At 37.5% G+C, this 24,699-nt stretch overlaps 1 protein-coding gene across 6 annotated transcripts in view; it reads left to right on the top strand.

The window, feature by feature from the left end:
• ARHGAP12 (Rho GTPase activating protein 12) overlaps positions 1-24,699 on the top strand; it is a 115,875-nt gene that overhangs the window by 12,716 nt on the left and 78,460 nt on the right. For 4 of the 6 annotated variants that reach the window (XM_025885786.2, XM_025885787.2, XM_025885788.2 and 1 more), the window contains exons 2-4: positions 3,341-3,376; positions 3,520-3,610; positions 5,064-5,818. In XM_025885786.2, coding sequence (XP_025741571.1) covers positions 5,141-5,818 — 678 coding nt within the window. In that variant the 5' untranslated portion in view covers positions 3,341-3,376; positions 3,520-3,610; positions 5,064-5,140. Of the gene's footprint in view, positions 1-3,340; positions 3,377-3,519; positions 3,611-5,063; positions 5,819-24,699 lie in introns of those variants that run through there. The other 2 variants (XM_025885790.2, XM_025885791.2) reach the window with 1 other exon arrangement.

Raw genomic sequence — 24,699 nt, forward strand, 5'->3', positions numbered from 1 at the left:
CCCATGCAAATGTCACATTTTTAGTAAAATATGCTTGCTTCCCCAAATGCTTCTTTTGTTGTTTCCTCATTTTTGTTTCAGATTTAAATCTTGGGTTTGAATTTCCTTTACTAGTTTATGTTTGACTATGTTCTCTCCTGCTTTCCAGTTACCCAATTATTTCCTGTTATCCCTCTGCTGTCCCCATTTTGTTATTTCTTTATGGCTAGAATAGTTGATAATATCAATCACTATTTTCCTTCTCTTCTTTAGACTTAAAGAAATGTCTTATATTCTATACTTTTTTATTCTTGGAAAATAAGGATCATGCATTATGAAAAACTAAGTGCTCACTAGGGGCCTATGATTTTTTGTTGAACAAGTATACAGTTTACAAAATTATTTGGTATAATTTCTTATTCTGAAACTTAATACTGGAATTGTTCTTAACTATTTGTTGTCCTCCTTAAGTTTAATGGATTTCTTTATTTTATTTTATTTATTTGACAGAGAGAGATACAGTGAGAGAGGGAACACAAGCTGGGGGAGTGGGAGAGGGAGAAGCAGGCTTCCCGCTGAACAGGGAGCCCGCTGCGGGGCCCGATCCCAGGACCCTGGGATCATGACCTGAGCCGAAGGCAGATGCTTAACGACTGAGCCACCCAGGCGCCCCTAATTGATTTCTTTAGTAGAGACCTGTTTAGGGATTCTTCATTTTAAGCAAGTACTTTTAAAACTTCTTGGAGAACTTCACATTGAGAATAATGGCTTAAATTGTATTTTTAAGTTGGTTAATATGTGTGTGAGGCTATATTAATATCTTGTTGCTTTTGGCACTAGAATTGCTAAATTGGTTGTATATCTGTGTATTAAGCTTAACGTGTAGATTCATATCAAAAAAATTGTAGACTTATTAATTATGGATGCATTTACTATATGTCTCTTAAGATTGTGTTTCCTTGTTTACTTTTTTGATATACCTAGTAAAGATACCATGCTGAGAGATGTACTTGATTAAAACAGATGTCCTGGGGGAGGGAGATAACAAGTGCTGAAGTGTGTAATTTTTGATAGGAAAGAAAATGAGAAAAAATGGCAGACAAAGGAGGAGGCTATTAAATTTTAAAATAGCCTCATAGGAAGTTCTGAATCTGACGGGGAAGAGAAGTAAAAGATATAAGCAACTGTGTGTGTATCTGTATGTATATCTGTTCTTGTTGAAACATGAGGAAGAAGACTGGTAAGAGGCATGGAAAGCCTATGTGGGTATTTTTGAAACTGCCGAGTAAAGCAGTGGTTGGTACTGGGCAGTAGATGTGCAAAAACTTTATATGTATTGTTGGTTGGGTAATTAGTTGTAAGTGTACTCGTGATGAATATGGATGGAGGAGTGTGGTGATGAGTACAGAATGTATTTCAACAGGAGGAGAGTTGCCTTCAGAGGGCATATAGTTGGATGAGTAAGATTCTAACCAAAATACTTGAGAGGATAAGATAGTAGGATAAACAGTGTTAACCTAATTGGAAGAGAAGAATTCACAAGTTTAGAAAACAGAGAAAGAAACAAGCAAATGAAAAATTAAAAAAGGTAATTGTTTTTTTAATATAACTTCTGTTTTTAAATAAAATTAGGCAACATAACTTACACATTTGCAGATAATTTTCACTTAGTTCTGAGTTTTTAGAGCTACCCCACAATTGTTTTAATTTTCTTTGAATCCATAGTTTATAATAAGGCTTTTCTCTTTTTTATTTTATGTAACTTTTGCCAGACCTTGGGTTGTGATACATAATTCCTGCTATGTGACTTCCTGGAAGTTTATAATTTATTAGTCTCTCTTAGGAACTTCCCAGTTTCATTCCCCATCTCACTACCCCAGTATTATAACTAGAAAACGATCTCGGCTCCAGTTCTCCTATTCTTATCCCATTGTGTCTACTCTTGTTCATGTTGCTTGCCTTGATATCCAACTAGCTTTTATGTATAGAGGTTTTTGACTTCTTCCCCAACTCCTTGTCCTTCCAATCTCATTTTCTTTAAAGCTTAGATTGCGTGTCTCATGGCGAACATGGTGAATTGACTTGTCTTTCTCCCTGACTCCTCCTTCGTACTTATCTTCGTGGTCACTGGGCAAGGTGTAGTCAAAGCCTGGCAGTGAAAGGGGCTAAACTCGGACTGGCTTTTAAGCTGTCGTTGCTCCCCACTGCTCAGCCTCCCTGCTACTAGCGTGATGTCCAGTTTTTTTTGTTACTCTTCATACTTTCCTTTTCTCCATTCCTGTGGCTAAATATCTGACTAGTTATAGTACATCTGAACTCAGAGATGTTGCTTAAGTTATTTTATTATTTCCTGGAAAGAAAAAGAAAAAAAAGATCACCTGAGGCTAAGTACTTCAGTGTGGGCTTTTGAAAAGTTGTAGTGAAAAACTTTTATGTAGGTGAAAGGATTAAAGCACATAGTGACTAATGTCCTGGAAATGAAAGTAAAGGCTGAACATTTGGAAGGTTATATTCTCTATTTACCGCTACGGGAGAGACCATGCAGACTTGGCAGGGCTGGGGTGGGATAAAGAAAGGAAGTAGATTTTGGATATGGTAAGTTTTAGGTACCTGTTAGAACACTAAGTGGATTTGGTTTCTGTGTTTCAGTAGTCTCCTTTAATGTAGAAGAATCTTCCTCCCTTCTTCATTTTTTATAAAATTGAATTTTTTGAAGAGTTCAGGTCTGTTATCTAATAGGATGTCTTACACTTTGGAATTGTTTTCTAATAGCTTAGATTTAACATGTTTTTGACAAGAATACAACTTAGGTAACATTGTGTACATCACATTAGGAGGCATTTATCATTAAGGTTGTCCCACTGTTGGTGTAATTAAGTTTGATCACTTGGCTAAGCTCATGACTGCTGGATTTCTCTTATATAAAGGTATATTTCTCTATTTATAGTTCGTAAGTAGTCTGTGGGGAAGTATCTTAGGACTCCCAGTAGCTTTTAGTCTTTGTTTTCATTCTCTCTGTCCACTCCATACCATAAACTTGAAAACCTGTTCTGTCATTTTAACAATTTTACAAAAGTTGTTTCTTATATTATTAGAAATTAAAAAAAAATCTGTTAGGATAAAAAATAAAGGGCAGAAAAGTTGAAATTATGTGGAAGTGAAGTAGGAAGGGGCCGTGTGGAAGCATACCTTGTTTTTGTACACTTTGGAGGGTGGTACAACACAATTGTGATACATAACGTGGCAGTTATAAAAATGTGAGCAACCCATTATAGCTCTTCTAAAACATGAGCAACGTTATATTATTAGCCTTCTTAAAGCAATCCTGCTTAACGTTAATGAACTTTATTTTTTTTTATAGGTTTAAATGTAATAGTGGATATTTATTTCTTTTAAGGTAAGTTTTTTTCTTTTCTTTTTTGAAACATTACTATATTAAATTTGTTATCCACATAGTTTCTCTAGAAAGTAAATTTCTGTTACTGAAATTGGATGACTGATTTATTTATCACCTGGGCTTATGGGCTTTGTCTGTTACAGAGAAGAAAATTGTCTTCAGGAGAATGATTGTCAGCTGCACATATAGCACCCAGTAACATGATACCCAGCAGTTGGATGCTGAAGAAGATTGGTAGGTTGTCATGGGACCTTGCATTTACACGTTTCTGGTACATCTCAGTATTCAGAATTGCTTAGGTTTGCCTGGGGACCCTTGAGCTTTGGGCTGAATATTAGTTTCCTAGGGCTGCTGTAGCAAAGTGCCACACACTGGGTGGCTTAAAACAATAGGAACTTATTCTGTCCCAGTTCTGGAGGTTAGATGTCCAAAATAAAGGCATTGGCAGAGCTGTGCTCCCTCTATGAAGGCTTTAGGAAAGAATCCTCCTTTGCCTCCTCCTAGCTTGTGGTAGCTGCTGGCAGTCCGTGGGCTTCCTCGCTCACAGCTCCTTCACTCCAGTTTCTGCCTCTGCCTTCACGTAGCCTTCTTCCCTCTCTGGGTCTCTTCTTCCTGCCTCCAATCCCCCCTCTTTATAAAAACACCAGTCATTGGATTTTGGTCCCACTCTAATCACGTATGACCTCACTTAAAGTGATTACATCTGCAAAGATCCTATTTCCAAATTAGGTCACATTCACAGGTCCTGAGGTTAGGACTTAAACATCCTTTTTTGGGAAACACAATTCAGCACAACACATTCATGGTTGGGGCTTGACTTGAGTTTAGCAGTACCGAGAGGCTGTGATCACTTTGAAGCTTGAGTACCGTGTTCTCTGAGGTACTAAACTATTTTGGAATTGGTAGAGAAACAAAAATGAATCCCTAGATTTCTCAGGCCAGTTTAGAGATATTTCTATAATAGACTTTGGTGGAGGGGGTGAGAATTTTTAACATATACAGATAAAAAGACTGGTTAATATATTTGCATTTGTGGGATTCAGTCTGACAAGAATTGTGGCCCTCCTGAGGTAGACACAAGAGGGAACAGTAAGCTAGGAGTTTTCTTTGTGTGCATACTTTGCCTAACAGTAACAGTGCTGTCCTTTTCATCTGCTTATGTTAGGAAAGGAAACTTGTATAATTGGATAATTTTTTTTAAGCTCATTAATACCCTTGACCGTTTTAGAAAATAAAGGGTACAGGGTTATTGAAATTCAGCTTCACCTTCAAAGAATACCTTAGCTAAGCGAACCTAGCTCAGCACCTGGCCCTTGGTAAGTGCCTAATACGTATTTGTTATTAGCCTAAGAAAGTGAAGGAGGTTTGAGGTAGTTATGAAAAGAAGGAAAGTTCTCACCTCTTATTTTCTGGATATTTTCTGTCTGGCTGGTAGGGTATTTACTGTTCCAGTAATTCGTTTGGTTTTGTTCATAAATGACTAGAAAATATAGATTACAGTTAGAGTGAGTGTTTTTAATATAGGACAATACATATGATATTAGACACATGTTTACTTTCTGGGGTTTGAGATTTGAAGGTAATATTCTTTAAGTGCCTGTGTTATATGATGCTTGTGAATAAATCTTAAAAATCCAGGCTGTGTTAACAGTTTCTTCATTCTTTTCCTCCACTTAAATAAAAATAGCTCTGTTAATACAACAAGCGGTAAAGCCATAATGTGGCATACCATCCTGTTTGAGAGGTGAACATTGCTGAATAAAAATGGCTGACAGAAGTGGGAAGATTATTCCAGGACAAGTGTATATTGAAGTGGAATATGATTATGAATATGAAGCCAAGGACAGAAAGATTGTGATAAAACAAGGGGAACGATACATCTTGGTGAAAAAGACCAATGATGACTGGTGGCAAGTCAAACCAGATGAGAACTCCAAGGCATTCTATGTGCCAGCCCAGTATGTTAAGGAGGTCACCCGCAAAGCTCTCATGCCGCCTGTTAAACAAGCAGTTGGACTGCCAAATAATTCTATGAAAATGATACAGAGTCTCCATCTTCAGAGGTCAACAGAAAATGTGAACAAATTGCCTGAGCTTTCAAGTTTTGGAAAGCTATCATCGTCTGTTCAAGGAACAGGTCTCATTCGTGATGCAAATCAGAATTTTGGACCCAACTATAATCCAGGTCAGACTGTGAACCTAAGCCTGGACTTGACCCATAATAACGGAAAGTTTAACAGTGACTCACATTCTCCTAAAGTTTCTGGCCAGAATAGGACGCGCTTATTTGGTCATTTTCCTGGCCCGGAGTTCTTGGATGTAGAGAAAACTAGCTTCTCCCAGGAACAGTCTTGTGATTCAGCAGGAGAAGGCTCGGAAAGAGTACATCAGGATTCTGAGTCTGGCGATGAACTTAGCAGCAGCTCCACTGAACAGATAAGGGTAAGATGAAAAGTAGAATGATGGAACACTTACCACTACCATAACAAAAATGCTACAGATTTTACTTAAAATCTTTGTAGGAGTTAGGAATTGTTTGTTTTTAGAATACACGGGTTCTATCCTGATTTAATGAGATGGAGAATAGTGTAATAACTTGTGGAGTTCATAAAGGCTGACCTTATGGTTTCTTTTCTTTTCTTTTTTCCTCTCTATTTATCCTGCATAGGGTAGGAAGGATTTACTTAACTTACCCAGTGATGATACTTCTTTTACTAGACAAAGTCTGTTTTCTAACTGTACTCATTTTGACTGGTTTCCGGTAAGTTTTCAGGTAATGGCATATGAGGAAAGATATCCCTGGAATGTTAGCTACTTGTTCTTTGAAACTGGTTTATTAACCTTGAATATTTAAAAAAAATACAGAGCTCACAAATCTTTACCGTCATTCTTGCACTTTTGTGTCTTAAGTGTCTAAATATATACACTTGCTTGACTGGAACATTAGCCTGAAAAAAATTTTGTGTCCACGGTTTGATCCCCCCCTTACCTAACTTTATTTTGAGATTAGTTTATACCAGTTTGTCAAGTCAGGTGGAATAATTTTAAAAGCAAATGCAGGAAATTGAACTTGAATGTATTTGGATAAGTCTGATTTTAAGTGAAATTGAAAATTGATAAATTTTTGGCCTAAAGTTCTTTTATAAGATTTATTCATCAAGTTAAGTCAGTATTTGTGAGGCTGCTCTTCGATGTGGTCTGAGTGTGATTGAACCAGTTTGTTCTTCCTGTAGCTTTTAATTTTTCTTGTGACATTTTGAATGAAAATAAGGAAAAGGAAAGATTCTCTAGAGAAACTTCTGATGTTTGAGATCGAGGCAGTTCTATGAAGTAGCACTATCAGTTTACCATCATGTGTCTTAGCAGGCTTCTGTTTTTTTAGTCTTTATGTGATACTTTGACATAGGATATGTAATGTTTTCTGGAATTTTTCTGTTCATGCTCCTTATTGAACTAGCGGGACCTGGGAAAGATGTGTTTTCTGTTATCGGTAACCACCACTGTTATTGCACATTTCAGGTTACATTTTATATTTAGGTACACTAGCAGTCCTGGGTTCTCTTCATCATGCTCATCTTAAATTCACTGCATGGAACTTCATGGCTCCTAACCTCTCCTGAGCCCTTAACACTGGAAATCCTGTTAGATCTCTCTAGCAGGTCCTTTTCCTAACTTTGTCACAGCAAGTGTTTTAAAACTTTTTCACTTTTTCCAGTTTTCTCTCATTCACCTGTTTTTTCCTGCTCTCTTATCTCAGATAACCTTGCCTTCTATTTCACAGCCTAAATAAAAGCTTTGGGATGGAAACTCTGGCTTTGGGGAGGATGTACTGCACAGCAGTTGATAGTGCTGGCTTTAGATTTGGATCTGGTTCCATACCACTTACCAGCTGTGCCATAATTGGGGCAAAGTACTTAACCTCTGTGTGTCTCAGCTTCTTCATTTTAAGGTGGGGATCACAGGGTTGTTGAGGATTAAGTGGGTTACTATATCTAATATACTTAGAGCTATGCCTTATGCATAAATGCATTATGTGTCTGTTGCTACTTGATAAATTACTCTTAAGTCTAGTGGCTTAAAACAGTAAACATCTCAGTTTCTGTGTTCAGTAACTCGGAAGCAGGTTAATTGAGTGGTTTTAAAGATTTAGGGTCTCATGAGGTTATAGTCTTATGAAGGCTTGGCTGGTGCTGGGAACCTGCTTCTGAGATGGCTCACTGGCAGGGAGCTAGTTGTGCCTCCTGAAAAATGATGCTTGAATGATGTAGACCAGCTTTCTCTCAGAGGGAGCAGTCCAAGATGGAACAAGGCATTGTCTTTTAAAAGCCAGAGTCTTGGAAGTCACACACTGTCGTTTCCTATTGGTTACACATTTCAGCTGTATTCTGTGTGGGAGGAGACAGCATAGGGATACGAATGTCAGGAGAGGAGGATCGTTGGGGGCCATCTTGGGGCTGGCTAGCGTAGTAAGTATTCAGTACTTACAAAGAGAGCTGTTGTAGTTTCTGTTGTTATTTATTATTTCCCCCATCAAATCTGTAAGTACACCTGTGTCAGCAGTTCCCTTTCCCTTATCTTGTACAGTGCAAGCATTGCCTCTCTTATCCAAGGGCAGTCTCTTCAGATCTGCTTTCCCCCATTTTTCACAAACCTTTTGCTAAAGATTATGCAGCATTGTGCTCATATGGCTTTAGAGTGATTATTTACCATGTTTTCTCCCTTATCATTTAAATCTGCTCATGTTTTTCCCATTTTAGTAAAGCTTTTCAACAATACCTTCCCCTCTGAGTATCACTTTATCACCCTTTCCCTTTACTGGCAACCTCTGGAAAGAGTTGTATATATTTGCTTCTCTACATTTCATCATTTTCTACTCACTCCTTGACCTATTCTAGTAGGGCTTCTGGCTCCAGCATTATACCTAAACTGCTTCTGCTAAAAGGTACTCATTGTTAATAAATTTACAGACAGTTGAGAACATTTATACAGTCAGTGTCATCATCACAGTGAATAAGATTAATTATACATGGCAATTTAAAATAATCTTTTATTGAGGCATTGCATACAATCCAGTGGAGTAGTCCTAAATGCATGACTTGATGGATTTGCGCTTATGTATACACCTCTGTACTAACCTTGAGTCCTTCCAGTCAATATCTACTCCCTTCCTCGTTCATGTTTCTGTTAGGATATTTTCATTTTTCTGACTTACATTGCCAGAAGACTATGCTATGATATCACAATCAAGATACTGGCATTTGTACAGTCTAGATACTCAGCGTTTCTTTTTTTTTTTTAATTTTTAAAAAATTTTATTTATTTATTAGAGAGAGAGAGATAGCGAAAGAGAGCACGAGTGGGGAGGAGAGGGAGAAGCAGGCTTCCAGCCGAGCAGGGAGCCCAATGCAGGGCTCGATCCCAGGACCCCTGGGATCGTGACCTGAACTGAAGGCAGACGCTTAATCGACTGAGCCACCCAGGCGCTTCTAGATACTGAGCATTTCTGTCACCACAAGCATCCTTTATGTTGCCCTTTTATAGCCACACTCTCTTCCCTCCCATGCCTTTCCCTCCTTAACCCCTGGCCACCACTAATTTGTTTTCCATCTTCATAATTTTGTCATTTCAAGAATGTTATATAAAGGGAATCATATGCTATATACCTTTAGGGATTGGCTTTTCCATTCAGCATAGTTCTCTGGAGATTGATCCAGTTGATTGTGTATTTTGTTGTTTTTGTTGTTGACTAGACTTCTGTGGTCTGGATGTACCACACTTCGTCTCACCATTAACCCAGTGAAGAACATCTAGGTTTCCAGTTTCTTGCTATTGAAAGCAAAGCTGCTATATATATACATTTCTGCACAGTTTTTGGGTGAACATAACTTTTCATTTGTCTGGCATAAGTGCCCATGAGTATTGCTAATGATATGGTAGATGCATGTTTAACTTTTTGAAGGAACTGCCAAACTGTTTTCCAGAGTGGGTATACCATTTATATTCCTACCAGCAGTGTCCATGATCCAGTTGCTCTGCACCTTTTTTTTTTTTAAAGCCATTCTGATGGTTTGTAATAATATCTTGTGTTTTGATTTGCATTTCCTAACAGCTGATGTTGAAAATCTTTTCATATGTTCATTTGTCATCAATAGATCCTTTCCATTGAAATGTTTTTTGTCCATTTTCTTTTTTTCTATTTCTTTTTTTAAGATTTATTTACTAGAGAGTGTGAGCAAGGGGAGGGGCAGGGGGAGGGAGAGTATCTCAAGCAGATGCCGTGCTGAGTGCAGAGCCCAAGACAGAGCTCAATACCATGACCCTGAGATCATGACTTGAGCTGAAACCAAGAGTCCGATGCTTAACTGAGCCACCCAGGTGCCCCCTTTTGCCCATTTTGTAACTGGACTGTTTGTTTTTGTACTCTTGAGTTTAGACAGTTCTTTGTGTAGTGTAGATACTAGTCATTTGTCAGATACGTGGTTTGGAAATATTTTCTCCCAGTGTATACCTTGTCTTGTCCTCTTAACAGCATAGCTGTTTTAGTCAGGTCTCCAGAGAAAGAGCACCAGTAGGGTGTATGTATGTATCTACACACATACACACATGTATACATTATATAGAGAGACAGATTTATTTTTAGGAATTGACTTGTGATTATGGAGATTGAAAAGTCCAAGATCTGCAGAGCGGATGGTAGGCTGAAAACCCAGGGAAGAGCCAATATTGAAATTCAAATTCCAAGGTTGTCTGCTGGCAGAATTTATTCTTGCTTTGGGGAAATTAGCCTTTTGGTCTGTTCTGGCCTTCACCTGATTTGAGGAGGCCCACCCATGTTATGGGAAGCAATTTAATTTACTCAAAGTCCCCTACTTAAAGGTTAATTTGCATCCAAAAAACACCCTCGCAGAAACATCCAGACTAGTGTTCCACCAGACACCTGGCCCAGCTGAGTTGATATATAAAATTAACCATCACAGTAGGCCAAGATTCTAAATGTTTCCTTCTTTTTTTTTCTAAGTTTATAGATTTACATTTTGTGTTTGAATCTGTAATTCATTTTGAGTTTAACTTTTATATAAGATGTGAAATAGGTTTTTTTTTTTGCCTACTGATATCTGATTATTCTGTTTTATTCATATATGTGTCTGTCCCTCCTCTAATATCACACAGTCTTAATTACTGTAGCTATATAATACGTCTTAAAATTTGTAGACTGATTCCTCCCAATTTGTTATTCAAAATTGTTTTATTATAGTAGACTAAATAATAATTCACCAAAGATAGCAGGTCGTAATCCCTGGAACATATAAATAGACCCAGAGATAGATCTATGCCAACTGATTTTTGACAAAAGTGTAAAAGCAGTTTACTGGAGGAAAGATAGCCTTTTCAACAAATGGTACTATAATTATGTTGTAGCATGTATCAGTACTTCATTCCTTCTTATGGTGGAATAATAATCTATTGTTTATCCATCCATCACTTGTTGGGCATTTTGGTTGTTTCCACCTTTTTGCTACTGTGAATAATACTGGTGTAAACACTTGTGTACAAGTTTTTTTTTTTTAAGATATTTTTATTTTAGAGAGAGTGTGCACCTGTAAGCAGGGGTAGGGAAGGGAGAGGGATAAGCAGACTCTGTGCTAAGCAGGGGTGGGGCAACGTGGGGCTGGATCCCACAACCTCGAGATCATGACCTGAGCTGAAATCAAGACTCAGATGCTTAACTGAGCCACCCAGGAGCTCCTTGTGTACAAGGTTTTGGGTAGATAGATGTTTTTATTTCTCTTGGGTAAATACCTAGGAGTGGAATTGCTAGGTGATAGGGTAACTCTTTGTTTAACTGTTTGAGGAACTGTCATACTATTTTCCAAAGTGGCTACATCATTTTACATTCCCAGCAGCAATGTTTGAGGGTTCCAGTTTTTCCATATCCTTGTTAATACTGGTTAGTATCTGACTTTTTGATCACAGCTATCCTAGTGGGTGTGAAGTGGAATCACAGTGTGGCTTTGATTTGCATTTCCCTCATGATTAATGATGCTGAATATTGTTTCATATGTTCATTGACTATTTGTATATTTTCCTTGTAGAAATAACTGTTCAGATTCTTTGCCCATTATTTGATTTTTTTTATTACTGAATTATAAGAGTTCTTTATATAGTCTAGATATAGGTCCCTTACCAAATATGATTTGCAAATATTTTCTCCCATTCTGTAGGTTGTCTTCTTCTTTTCTTGATAATGTCCTTTAGTCCAGTTTGCCTATTTTTTCCTTTTGTTGCTTGTGCTTTTGGTGTCTTTTTTAAGACCCCATTGCTAAATATGAGGTGAGGAAGATTCAGTCCTACATTTTTTCCCAACAGTTTTACCATTTTAGCTCTTACATTTAGTTTTGATCCATTTTGAGTTCATTTTTATGTATGGTATAAAGTAAAGGTCCAACTTAAGTTTTTTGTATGTGGCAATCCAGTTGTTCCAGGACTATTTGTTGAAGACTCTTTCTTTCCCTCATTGAATGGTCTTGGCACCTTTGTTGAAAATCAGTTGACCATAGACACATGTGTTTATTTCTGGGCTGTCCAACTCCCTTGATTTATATGTGCTTCCTTTTGCCTCTCCTAGACTGTCTTGATTACTCTTGTTTTGAAAGCACAAAGTGTTATTCCTCCTACTTTATTATTCTTTTTCAAAAGTGTTTTGTCTATTCTGGTTCCTTTGCAATTCTGTGTGGATTTTAGAATCACCTTGTTAATTTCTACAACTATGACAATGGCTGGGAGTCTGATAAAGGTTGTCTTGAGTCTGTAGAGCAATTTAGGGAATGATGCCATTTTAACAATGTCCATGTTTCTAAGGGCAGGTGTGGTGGTGCTGAATTCCCTCAGTTTTGCTTGTTAAAGAAAGTGTTTATTTCTGCTTCGTTTTGCTGCATAATTTCTTTGGGTACAGAATTTTTGTTGGTGATTTTCTTTTTCAACACTTTTAAGTATTTTACCCACTCTTTGTTTGCATGGGGTTTCTGATGAAAAATATGCTGTACTTTTTACTCTTGTTCTTCAATAATAGTTCAGGTGTTTTTTCCTCTGGCTTCTTTCAAGCTTTTCTCTTCTTCTTTGGTTTTTTTTTTTTTTTTAAAAAAAGTGAATGGTTTTTTTTTTTTTTTTTTTTTAAGATTTTATTTATTTATTCATGAGAGACGGAGAGGGAGAGAGAGAGAGAGAAGCAGAGGGAGAAGCAGGCTCCCAAGGAGCAGGGAGCCCAATGCGGGACTCGATCCCAGGACCCTGGGATCATGACCTGATCCAAAGGCAGACGCTTAACCATCTGAGCCACCCAGGCGCCCTCTTTTTTTTTTTTTTTAAGATTTATTTATTTATTTGAAAGAGAGAGAATGAGAGAGAGAGAGAGCACATGTGAGGGGGGAAGGTCAGAGGGAGAAGCAGACTCCTTGCCGAGCAGGGAGCCTGATGCGGGACTCGATCCTGGGACTCCAGGATCATGACCCGAGCTGAAGGCAGTCGCCTAACCAACTGAGCCACCCAGGCGCCCCTTCTTTGGTTTTTTGCAGTTTGTGTGCAATATGCTTTTTTGTAGATTTTTAAAATATTTATCCTGTTTTCATTTTGGGACCTTTCTTTTGACGTATCTGTGTGCTCATTGATTCTTTCCCAGCATGTGCACTCTAGTGATCATCCCATCAAAGGCATTTTCTATTTTTGTTAGTGTTTTAATTTATAGAATTTCATTTTGATTCTGTCTTAGCTTTTCCATCTCTCTGCTTACATTACTTGTTTTTGAATGTTGTCTTTCTTTCATAGTTCCTAAGATATATTTTAAATTCCCTGATAATTCTAACATCAGTGCTTGCTTTATCTCTTCAAATATTTTCTTGCCTTTTTCCATATCTTCTGATTTTTTTGTTGAAAGCCAGACATGTGCTATTGGGTAATGGGAACTGAAGTAAATAGACCTCTAGTGTGAGGTGTTAGGCTAATCTAGCAAGAAATTGAATTGTTTGCTGTGATTTTAGGTACCAGAGGCTCTAAATTTCTCAGGTATCCATGTTCGGGGGCTTTTCTAAGAGTTTCTCATTAATGTCTGGTTCCCCACTAAGTCTCCCTGCTCTCTCCCTGGCTGGTAGGGGTTGAAGTACCTCATTATTTGGTCCACATAGCTTTCCCTAACACCATGGGTTAGAGGATGGCTTCCTTGCCACTTGGCAGTAGTGAAAGTTTTGGCTCTTCCAGTAGGCCACATGTATACGTGTGTGTGTGTGTGTGTGTGTGTGTGTGTGTGTGTGTGTTGGGGGTGGAGGGTGTCTTGTTACTGTCTGGCAGTGACGGTCCTAGTCCCTTTGCCTTCTCTGACACCACTCTCATGGGGGTTTTGGGGTGCCTAGTAACAGCCTGGAAAGTGTGTAAATCTAGGTTACCTGTTTGCCATTGCTGGAGATACGTGGTGGGACTGTTGGTTTTCTTTCTGTAGCATTTGGCTGATGTAGAGTAGTTATGTAAAAAGTTTTCAATCTTGCTAAGTCTTCCCCTTTTCTGGTCATTCTGCTAGACAGAGCAGGAATTTGTTGGGGCTTTTTGGTCTGTGTCTGTTAGTGTTTCTGGTTTTTGCTGACTTCCCCCTTCAAATCTGGGATATATGAAGCCAAAATTAAACATAGGAAACTCACCACTGTGGTGTTGTTTATTGGGTCCCGAGGTCACTAGTTGGTCTACCTTCTCTCTACCTTTCAGAGTCTTGTGTGTGTGTGTGTTTTAATGATTTAATAGTAATTCCTGATCCCTTTCACCTGTTTCACCCATCCCCCTACCCTCCCCCCTCTGGAAACAACCAGTTCTCTGTATTTATGAGTCTGTTTCTGGTTTGTTTATTTATTTGTTTTGCTTTTCAAATTCCACATATAAGTAAAATCATATGGTATTTGACTTTCTCTGGTTTATTTCATTTATTATTCTACCCTCTAGGTCCATCCATATTTTCATAAATAGCAAGTCTCTTTCTTATGGCTGAATAATATTCCTGTGTGTGTGTGTGTGTGTGTGTGTGTGTGTGTGTGTACCCCATCTTCTTTATTCTTTCATCTACTGATGGACAGATGTGTTCTTGTGTTTGTTTTATATTATGTCCAGTGTTTCTATTTGTACTTAGTGTGAGGAATAGGGAAAAGTACATATACTCCTTTTTCCCAGAATTGGAAGTGATTGATAAGTTTTCAGTGGTACTTTTTAAGTATTAATTTTCTTTTTCTTTTTTTAAAGATTTTATTTGTTTGTCAGAGAGAACACAAGCAGGCTCCCCGCGGAGCAAGGAGCCCGATACGGGACTCGATCCCAGGACCCTGGGATCATGACCTGAGCCGAAGACAGATGCTTAACTGACTGAGCCACCCAGGCATCCCTTAAGTATTAATTTTCTTGACCTCTTAACAGTGTTGTTAGTCTGGTCATCTATGGGATGTCCTCTCATCATCAGCTTCCATCACATCCTGTGCTCCTCCTTTGTTGTACTCACCACATTTATGATTATTTTCTTCCTTCTTGCTAGTTAGTCTGTAATCTCCAGGGCACGCTAGTTATCATGCCTTGTCTATCTCTATATATCAAGTGCCTTGTATAGTACCTGGCACATAATAGATAGGCTAAATGCTTCTGAAATGATGACCAGTGGTTAGCCACAAATACTTCAAGTCAAAGGGGAAAGGGAAACCTAGATTAATGTCCCAGTAAAAATGTATGTTTCTTTTTGAAAAACAGTAACCTAGAAGTGCTGTGACCCTTGCCTTACCTACAACATAGGTTTTATCAAAGAATATTAGGGAGATAGGGTTGGAGGTAAAAATTGTAATTCAATACAGAGATTCCAAAATTTGAGTAAAAATTGTAAAATTCAGTTTGGCCCTTCACTCCCAGTAAACTGGATACATCATATTTATTGTCTTCCTTAGAGCAACAGGTTTTTAGGTCATTTCAGAGTTCATACTAGTGGTTGGTAAGAATATGAAACTTTGAAAATCAGTATGTTAGTTCAGAGCTCTAAGCCTTTAAACAGCTTTAAAAAAGGGGGTGGCTCAGTCAGTTAAGCATCTGACTTCAGCTCAGGTCATGATCTCAGGGTCCTGGGATTAAGCCCCATGTTGGGGCTCTGCACTCAGCAGGGAATCTGCTTTTCCCTCTCTCTCTGCCCCTCGCCCCCTCTCGTGCATTTACTCTCTCTCTCAAATGAATACAAAATCTAAAAAAAAAAAAAAAGCCTTAAAAACCACACACTTTGCTCCTGATGCCCTGTTTGTCCCTCATGATCTCACTAATGCTCCTTTAATATATGTCTTACCAGGCTTAAGTATCAAGTTTCCCAGTTCCCTATAGTTATTAGAAAGTATGGTCTAAAATTGGAGAGTAGAGAGGCGCCTGGGTGGCTCAGTCATTAAGCGTCTGCCTTCAGCTCAGGTCATGATCCCAGGGCCCTGGGATCGAGCCCCGCATCGGGCTCCCTGCTCAGCAGGAAACCTGCTTCTCCCTCTCCCACTCCCCCTGCTTGTGTTCCCTCTCTTGCTGTGTCTCTCTCTGTCAAATAAATAAATCTTTAAAAAGAAAAAGCTGGAGAGTAGAAATGGTATGGTAGACCTTTGTCTGAGCCTGACAAGATGCCAAAGGTCGGTCAGTCAGAGGACTGACGATGTGACATAAATTTAGGAAGCCCAAACAACTCTAATGCCTAGAATTATTATTTTAAAATATAATATGAATATTTATGGTCACCATAAATCTAGAAATGTTTAAGTTCTAGATTTTTAGGTGGTAGAAAGATTTATAGAAAGAATATATATTTTCATTGATAGTGATAAGATCATGCATTTCTGGCATTTGAAACCTAATCTTAAATTCATCTGGAAAATTTTATATATGAAACAGTTCTTTTATACTGGGTTCATGAAATCAATTCCCTAATTTGTTACAGATTTACACTTTGTTTCTAATTGAAAAGCATTTAAATATTTATTTTTAGTCTTTCATTATTCCCAAATTGTGTCAGCTGCTAATATAGTTGTTTATTGCATTTAAAAATTTAACTATACATACATACATATATGTATATTTATAAAGTCAAAATCATACTGTATGTGCAATTTCACTGTAGGGAACATTTTAAAAACTATGTATTAATACAGACAGAATATCTGTTATACAAAGAAGAATGCGAGAGGGATGTAATTTTTCAGGCTAATTGGATTTCCTGGTTAATACAGGATTAGGTATAAAAGGTTTCAGTGTTTGTTAGAGATTTTCCTAAATCTGTTTCCACATAGATGGTGCTGAATCTAAAAACAGATATAAATTAGCTTTGTGTAGCAACAACTAATAATGTCTCCTGTCATCCAGTTCTTGCTCACTGTATCTTTTTGTTAAGTCCTCCCCCTGCCACACTGCTGGAACCAAAGGAGTCATTATTTAGCCACATTTAGGCAAAAAGTTGAAGTTTCAAAACTGTTTAATGTCCTTCCCTTTGTACTTTTCTCCCTGAATGACATCTGGGAAACTCCCGTCTTCTCTTTCTGCTTCCCAAGATTATCCTCCCGTCACATCTTTCTCCTTAATCAAAAGAGGAAAGAATAATAGTTTAAAAAAATTGGTTTTATTTGATTGACTACTTACATACTCAGAAAGTCACAGAACTCTTAGATTTTGATGAAAAATACCAACCCTTTTCTCAAGAAATGCACATTTGCACCAGATTTTGTTAAAATTTCAAGATATACAAAAACCTAGATTCTTTTTTTTTTTTCCCCCTAGTCTTCAGTTTTCTAGAGTGAAAGTGCATGTGCATGCATGAACAAGGAGGGAGGAAGAGAGGGAGAGAGAGAATCTTAAGCTGGCTCCACACGCAGCCTGGAGCCCTACGTGGGGCTCAGTCTCAAAACCTCACAATCATGACCTGAGCCAAAACTAAGAGTTGGACACTTAACTGACTGACTGAGCCACCCAGTTGCCCCCAGAAACCTAGATTCTTAAAGTGAAAGTTTTGGGCAAAGTAATTATGGAGTAAAAATTGATAAATCTTCTTTAAGGAAATTTAGCCATGAATGTCTAGGTAGATGGAAATTTGGTAGAGGAGCTAGATCAGCTTGGAATTACATTTGGGTTAAACCCGAAGGCAAAGTTGATTGAGGTCTTTTAGGATAACTGGTCTTACTGGGTTCCTTTTGGAACAAAGAGCCTGCTTTATTTTAGCATTGACCTGTTTATCAGGTCCCTTCCTCCTTAATTGGTTTTGGTTGTGATCTTTTTGAGGATCTAGTGAAAGCCATGAACTATCTTTCCAAGAAAGTGCCTACATTTGCATCAGTGCATACAGTTTCATTGGGCTCACAGTCAATGTAAAACTCCTTTTATGTCCATCTTCCTTTCACCTCTTACCTGACGTTTTCTCACCTTTTCATTTTTCTAAGACAAGTGTGGTCTCTCTTAACTTTCTTCTAAACTTTACCTGTCCTTCTGCTTTATGATTCCTAATGCATTTGGCCTTATTTTATTTTTTCATTTACTTTTTTCTGTTTTAATCCCTGTGATTACTCAGAACTTAGCTGTAAGTGGTAGAAACCAACTGTGACTCGGTGAGGCAAAAGGGAATTTATTGGCTCATGTAACCAGACTACAGGAAGGGTTTATTCGTTGGAGCCAGGGCCTGGTTTACTGTCAGGATTCCTTTTATTGCTTCTGTCTCTTACCTCTGATTCTGTCTCCATGATTTTGTTATTCTTCCAGACAGACTTCTTCCACATGGCTATAGATGAGTTGCTAGCAACTACTAGGCTCATGTCCTTCGTTTTTGTATTAAAATATTTTATTTTATTCTCTTGGTTCTAATTCAGAAAATCTCAGAGAAGGAATTGGGCTTGGCTTATGACATGCTTATACTTATGGCCAGGGGCATGATTGGGCCCTACCCAAACTCCATATTTGGAATTTACAGAGAAAGCACTCCTCCAAAGAAATAGTAGGTATGCTGTTCCCAGAATAAGGGGAGAGGTGCCAGGGAGATAGAATAGTAGTTATCAACCATATCCTCTGTTTCTGAGATTGATTCTCTAGGTCTTCCCACATTATACTTGTCCTGTACCAGGTCATTCATTGACATCAGCTGTTCTGAAGGCCAGGGAATCAGCTGGCAAGGATGGAATTCCCAGACTGATTCTAGTTCAGCAAAGGAAGTTTTGAAGATCCAGATTTCAAGTAGAGAGGAATTTTCTGTGCTATAAAATTGGAAGAGCAAAGTAATGTTCCCTTTTGTGCATATCTTGCCCTTTTCAGGTTGTAGTCTTTAAAGTCAAAGATTGTGTTCTATTTCTGCCAGTAACTCTTGACAGCAAATAATGTAGTAAATAATCTGTATAGTGAAGACAATACTGATTTAAAAGAAAACACCACCTTAATAAGATATGCCTATGGGTGACAAGAGAAGTGTGATGAAGAACTGAAACTTTGTATGTCAACTTGGCTGGACCATGATGCCCAGGTATTTGGTCAAATATTATTCTGAATGTTTCTGTGAAGGTGTTTTTGGATGTGATTAACATGTAAGTCAATGGACTTTGAGTAAAGCAGATTACACTTGATAATGTGGATGGGCCTCATCCAATCAGTTGGGATTAAATACTTAATGGAGTACAGAATAGACCCTCCCCTCTGCAAGAAGGAATTCTGCCAGTAAACTTTGAACTTAAACTGCTACTCTTCCCTTGGTCTCCAGCCTGCCAGCCTACCCTGCAGATTTTGGATTTGCCAAGCCTCCATAATTGCCTGAGCCAGTTCCTTAAAATAAATTACTTTCTCTTTCTCTCTGTCTATATACACATACATTCTGTTGGATCTGTTTCTCTGACTAATACACAGGATGTGCAACTGACTACCCCAGGCTTTATCATTACGGTTAGATCCAAAAGACGGACCTGAAGTTCATATGTAAAATCCTTTGCAGGAACATCTCAACCTAGCTTGATTAAGTCTTGCGCTCATCTCTGGGCCAATTACTCTGTTAGGTAGGTTGAGTATTCTGATTTGTCAGAACTGCATTTTGTGCTAATCCCTTCACAAAGAAGATGTGAGGGGTACAGGGTAGTGTGATTGGCAGTCCTGTCAGAATCACATTATTTGGGGGAGGGCAGATAACTAAAGAAAAGAATGGGGGTGGTGAAAGGAGAACGCTAGACAGTATGTGAAAAGGAGAATGCTAGACAGTAAGAAACAATAAATGTTCAGGGGCACCTGGGTGACTCAGTTGGTTAAGCGACTGCCTTCGGCTCAGGTCATGATCTTGGAGTCCCAGGATCAAGTCTGGCATTGGGCTCCCTGCTCAGCGGGGAGTCTGCTTCTCCCTCTGGCCCTCCCCCCTCTCATGTGCGCTGTCTCTCTCTCACACTCTCTCTCAAATAAATCTTAAAAAAAATGTTCATATAGCACAGTGATTCGCTATACTGTGGGATATATCCTTTGGAATATGGAATTAATATATTCATGTTTCAGAATTTTTGGATACTCTAAGGTAAATTGCATACAAATTTTTTCACATCTGTAGATGAATTCTGATAGACTTAAATGCATGAATATTCTAGTCTGTGATTTAAAAAAGCCAGACATTATTTTTAAAGATTAAAGTCACTGTGTCAGTTGACTTGGGGTATTGGGAATTTTCTGTCTCTTGACATATAAATGTATATGTGTATATACATACATATAAATGTAGGATTGTAGTAGAGTAGTAATAGGAAAATATGGTTGAAAAGATAACATAATCTTAATAGAGTCATTAAAAAAATGTGTACATTATATTCTGTGTTTTCACCCTGTTTTCTTCCTAGGAAAGAATTTGCTAATCTAGGTGACATATCAACAAAAACAACAGATGTGGAAACATTTTTGCATTTTTCTTCAGAAAAATCTCATCTGTATGCATAGAGTATCTTTAGCAATTGCTTCAGTAAATGCCAGACGGATGGTTTAGACTCAGAATGACTAACAAATAATTTTATCACCATAATTACTTTGAAGTGTGGTATAGTAACACATAAGCTCAGATGTCTGGAAAATCATGATTGTAACTTGGCATATTAAGGAAGGAGGTGCAGAAGAGGCTTCTGAACCAGAGAAATTTTTGTCTCAGGGCCTTTCTACAAGATACTTGACTTCTGAAGCCCTCTTTCTGTAATCTGGGTTGAACACTACTTTATTTGCCAACTTTTCTGACTCAGCAGTATAGAATTCAGTAACTTGAACGTAGTTGGAAAGTGGGTAACAACTTGATTTCTGATGAGAGATACAAAAATAAACTAGAGGGGATTCATGAAAATAACCACGATTGGAGAGGAAGGTGAAGGGACTAGCCATTGCTGAGTATCTTCAATGTGTCAGGCACCAGAAAAGATGCTTACATATGCAGTTGCTTCACCACTGCTTTGTAAGGTAGGTAGAGATGAATTTCTTATTACACTGAAGAAACAATTCCATATTCTCAGTTTGCAAAGTCAGGGGAGTACTTATATCTTTTAAAAATACTTAAATATAACAAAATAAAAAATTTGACATTCTTGAGTTAGGAGTTGAACCAGTCACTTTTCACAGAACATCAGTTTTACCTGAGAGAGTAATTGAGAAACAGTGTTCATACTAGGGCATTTGTTAGGTACTTTCTCAGATATGAACAGAGTAAGCCCATCACTTTAAGGAAAACCGTGTTTGTTGCAAATGATAAAATTCAAGCTTTAAAGTACAAATTAGAATTTTAAAAATTTATATCAGCCACCATGAGCTTATACTTCTCAATCTTAAGACTTTTCTGATGAAACATTGGTAATAATGAGTATTTTGTTTTCTTTGTCTTTGATGCTGCGTAATGAAATGTTTCAGTATTTGTAAGATAAGAAACTACCACTTACTGAGTTTTGGTAGTGTCAGAGAAGAATGTCCACAATTACTGGAAGGGCTACTGAAATACTTCTTGCTTTTCCATCTGCATGTCTTCATAAGACCATTTTCCCTTCATGTAGTTCAAAACAACATATAACAAAAGACGTAATGTAGAAGTAGATTTGTGAGTCCACACAGAGATTTGTAAATGTAAAACAATGCCATCTTTCTCACTAATGTTTTTGGGGAGACTGTAATTAGTTTTCATTAATATATATTTATGCTAACATATAAGGGGTTTTTTTGAAAGTTCTTTGTTTTAATTCCTAATAACTAGATATAGCAATTGATAGAACATACATGAACAAAAAGCTCTTTTGTGTCAGGAGTATAAAGGGACTCTAGAACCACAATTTTTGAAAATTGCTGTTTCAGGGGCGCCTGGGTGGCTCAGTCATTGGGTGTCTGCCTTCGGCTCAGGTCATGGTCCCAGTGTCCTGGGATCGAGCCCCACATCAAGCTCCCTGCTCCGTGGGAAGCCTGCTTCTCCCTCTCCCACCCCCCTGCTTGTGTTCCCTCTCTCACTGTCTCTCTCTGTCAAATAAATAAATTCTTAAAAAAAAATTGCTGTTTCAGTGAAAGTGTACATCAGGCTGTGTGAAAATGGCATTTGATTGAGGCATTAAAATGCCTCCCCTTCTCTTGCAGGGTTCTTCCCCTTAGAATGTACTCCTTTATGTAGTAGGTAAAAGTTATGTGTTTAGTGGTTTAGTGGTTGATGATGTTAAAAATTTTTGATAAAATGTTTTAAAATTTGGCTATATACTTTTTGGCTAAACTCTTTTTCAGTTAGACAACCGGTTAGGTGAATAATTTGTTAAAATCTGTGTCAGTTAAATCAGCATATATTCAGTGGTCTTTTAACAATACATAGAATTGAATTAATTTTTCTGTTGTAAACCCATATGAAATATAATGAATTACAGTAATAAAGTGTTGGAAATTTCTTGCCTTAGAAGTAGTTTGTACTTGAATCAAAAATTGTACATAAAGTCACATTCCCACAAGGAAAGCATAATGTGAAAATACTCAGTGTCAGGATCTTAAAACCTTGAATATGCAAAAATAGAAATGACAAGAAGTGAAAGACTTTATGTCTCTAGTAAGGATGCAAAAGAGGAAGGAGTCCGACTGCTTTAAATATCTTTTGTGCTGAAGTTAGAAGATGGGAAACTTAAACAAAAAAAAGCCTGCCTACTATATAGGTTCTTCCTTAAGCATAATATGCAGGGGTTTTTTTTTTGGTGTATTGTAATCCATGCTCCAGCATTAGTAACAGTATATGAAAGATTATTGAACCTTTCTGTAAAGAAACCAAGACGTTTGTAGTCTTCGTAATTATTACTATTAGTTTGTCTTTATAGTAGTATGTTAGTTTGTAGTGTCTCTCCAGGACATACTCAATGTAATTTTTTGGGAAAAAAAAATTGTACTATTAGATACCATTTGCCTAATTCCCCTAAAATGAAAATGCTGAAAAATTCCAGGTAATAGTTTTGCTTACTGTAGGCTGTGATTACTATAATTTTTTAAAATGTTAGATATTCAACTTTCTGTCTGATTAAAAAAAAATCTAAACAAAAACCTTGTTTCCCTTACTCTCTAAGTTTGAAACACTTGTTTCTCCTTCTTTCTGAACTCTTAGTGTGTTTATTACTTGTGACATTCTTTTAAAGTTCTGTAGATGTAGACTGAGTCTTATTTTGGAGACTCTATCCTCTGAATTCTCCTTATCATATTTGGCCTCTTAGTTAGAGCCCAGAGTATACATCTGGCCTTCTTAGTTTTTGTATCTAGTAGCTTCTCCACAGATGAGGACTATAGGTGATGTTAGTTAAAATCTCATAAGTACCTAAGCACATAATCTAGCTGAATGGTTCACAATGGGGGATTTGTTCAGCCTCCCCTTCTCTGGAGAGTGGGAAGGTATTCAGTCCCTTACTTTGGGAGAGTAGACAGAGGTATGGTACTGCAGTCAGAAATGTATTTGAAAGTATTTTGAAAAAGAAATTGGTGGGTGTGTCATGGCCCTTATTTTATAATTTCCAAAGTACTACAGAACCATGAAAATAAATCTTGAGAATTGTCTTTTTCTGCTTAAAACTACCTCATGCACCATACTTAAAGGCACTCAGTAAGTTGGATCACTCTGTATATTGAATAAAGTAGTAATCTGTTTCCTAGTGGAATATACTTTTGCTCTGTTACTTATTCTACTTTTATTGTGCATAGCAAAATTAGTTGGACAGTTGAAAAAATTTTGAGCTTATATTTTTGGTGGTGTCATGGATGTGGCAACCATACTTTATGAACCAAAAATCAGAACCAAAGCCTGTCCTATACTTTGTTGTATATACCAAGTATGGGAAGTGAGAATGTACTTCTTGGGACAGTGGGAGGCGTTGAAATCTGAACTGAACCGTATGGTTGCCATGCTTACAGACAGGAGAGTATTATTTAATTATTTAAAATATTTATTGATTACTTATGCTGTGCCAGGCATGTTTTAGAAAGTATGGAACAGTATCGTCAGCTTTCGTTAAAAGATAGGCAAACTGGAATTAAAATCAAATAACTTAGTATTTCTTGTTAGTGTTTTTCTGTTTGTAGTTTCAGGGAAAGACAATGTGCCAGTTCTTAAATTTGAAAATATTTTACACTATGGTAATGAACGTATTTATTAAACACAGCTCTGAGAAATGATTTCTTTTACTGCTTCTCGGTAGCAGCAGTATAGGTGCTGAGTAACAGCCTGGACTTTGAAATCAAATAGACCTGGTTTTGATCTGAGTTCAACAACTTCCTCATGAGGAGGAATAATTAAACTCCTTGGTGTTGAGAAGATTAACGAGATAAGTCAAGTGCTTCGAACAGAGTTTATGCTTAATAAATATTAATTGCTATGTATTATTTTTGTTCCTGCTTAAGGAAAATTTTATTGAAAGAAAGACAGTTGGAAGCTTTGTGGGTTTCTATTTGAGACCCTTCGAAAGAGCTTTTCTGAGGCAAGCAAAAATTCTTAAATGTATAGTTTAGAATTGATTTGTTTGGAGTGTGTACTACATATTTTGTATACTGTATTGGGCCTCTTATAATATATATCAGTGGGCATGCATTCTTGTTTTTCTACCTATATGGGAATTGTTACTGCCTTAGGCGTGTTTTTATTTTTATTTTTTTTTAACATAACATTGCTTACTACACTTACATTTGATAATCTTTTGTCAATTTTAATATTCTTATAGAAAACTGATACGATACTGTTTTTTGAGGAACTTACAATGTAAAGTCTGGGAAACACACTCAGCTGCTTTGAGTCTTGCTTCCCATCCCTTAGGTGCCATACT

Source organism: Callorhinus ursinus, unplaced genomic scaffold (assembly GCF_003265705.2).
Source record: "Callorhinus ursinus isolate GAN/ISIS: 27379988/994484 unplaced genomic scaffold, GSC_fseal_2.0 scaffold62, whole genome shotgun sequence".
Classification (NCBI taxonomy): domain Eukaryota; kingdom Metazoa; phylum Chordata; class Mammalia; order Carnivora; family Otariidae; genus Callorhinus; species Callorhinus ursinus.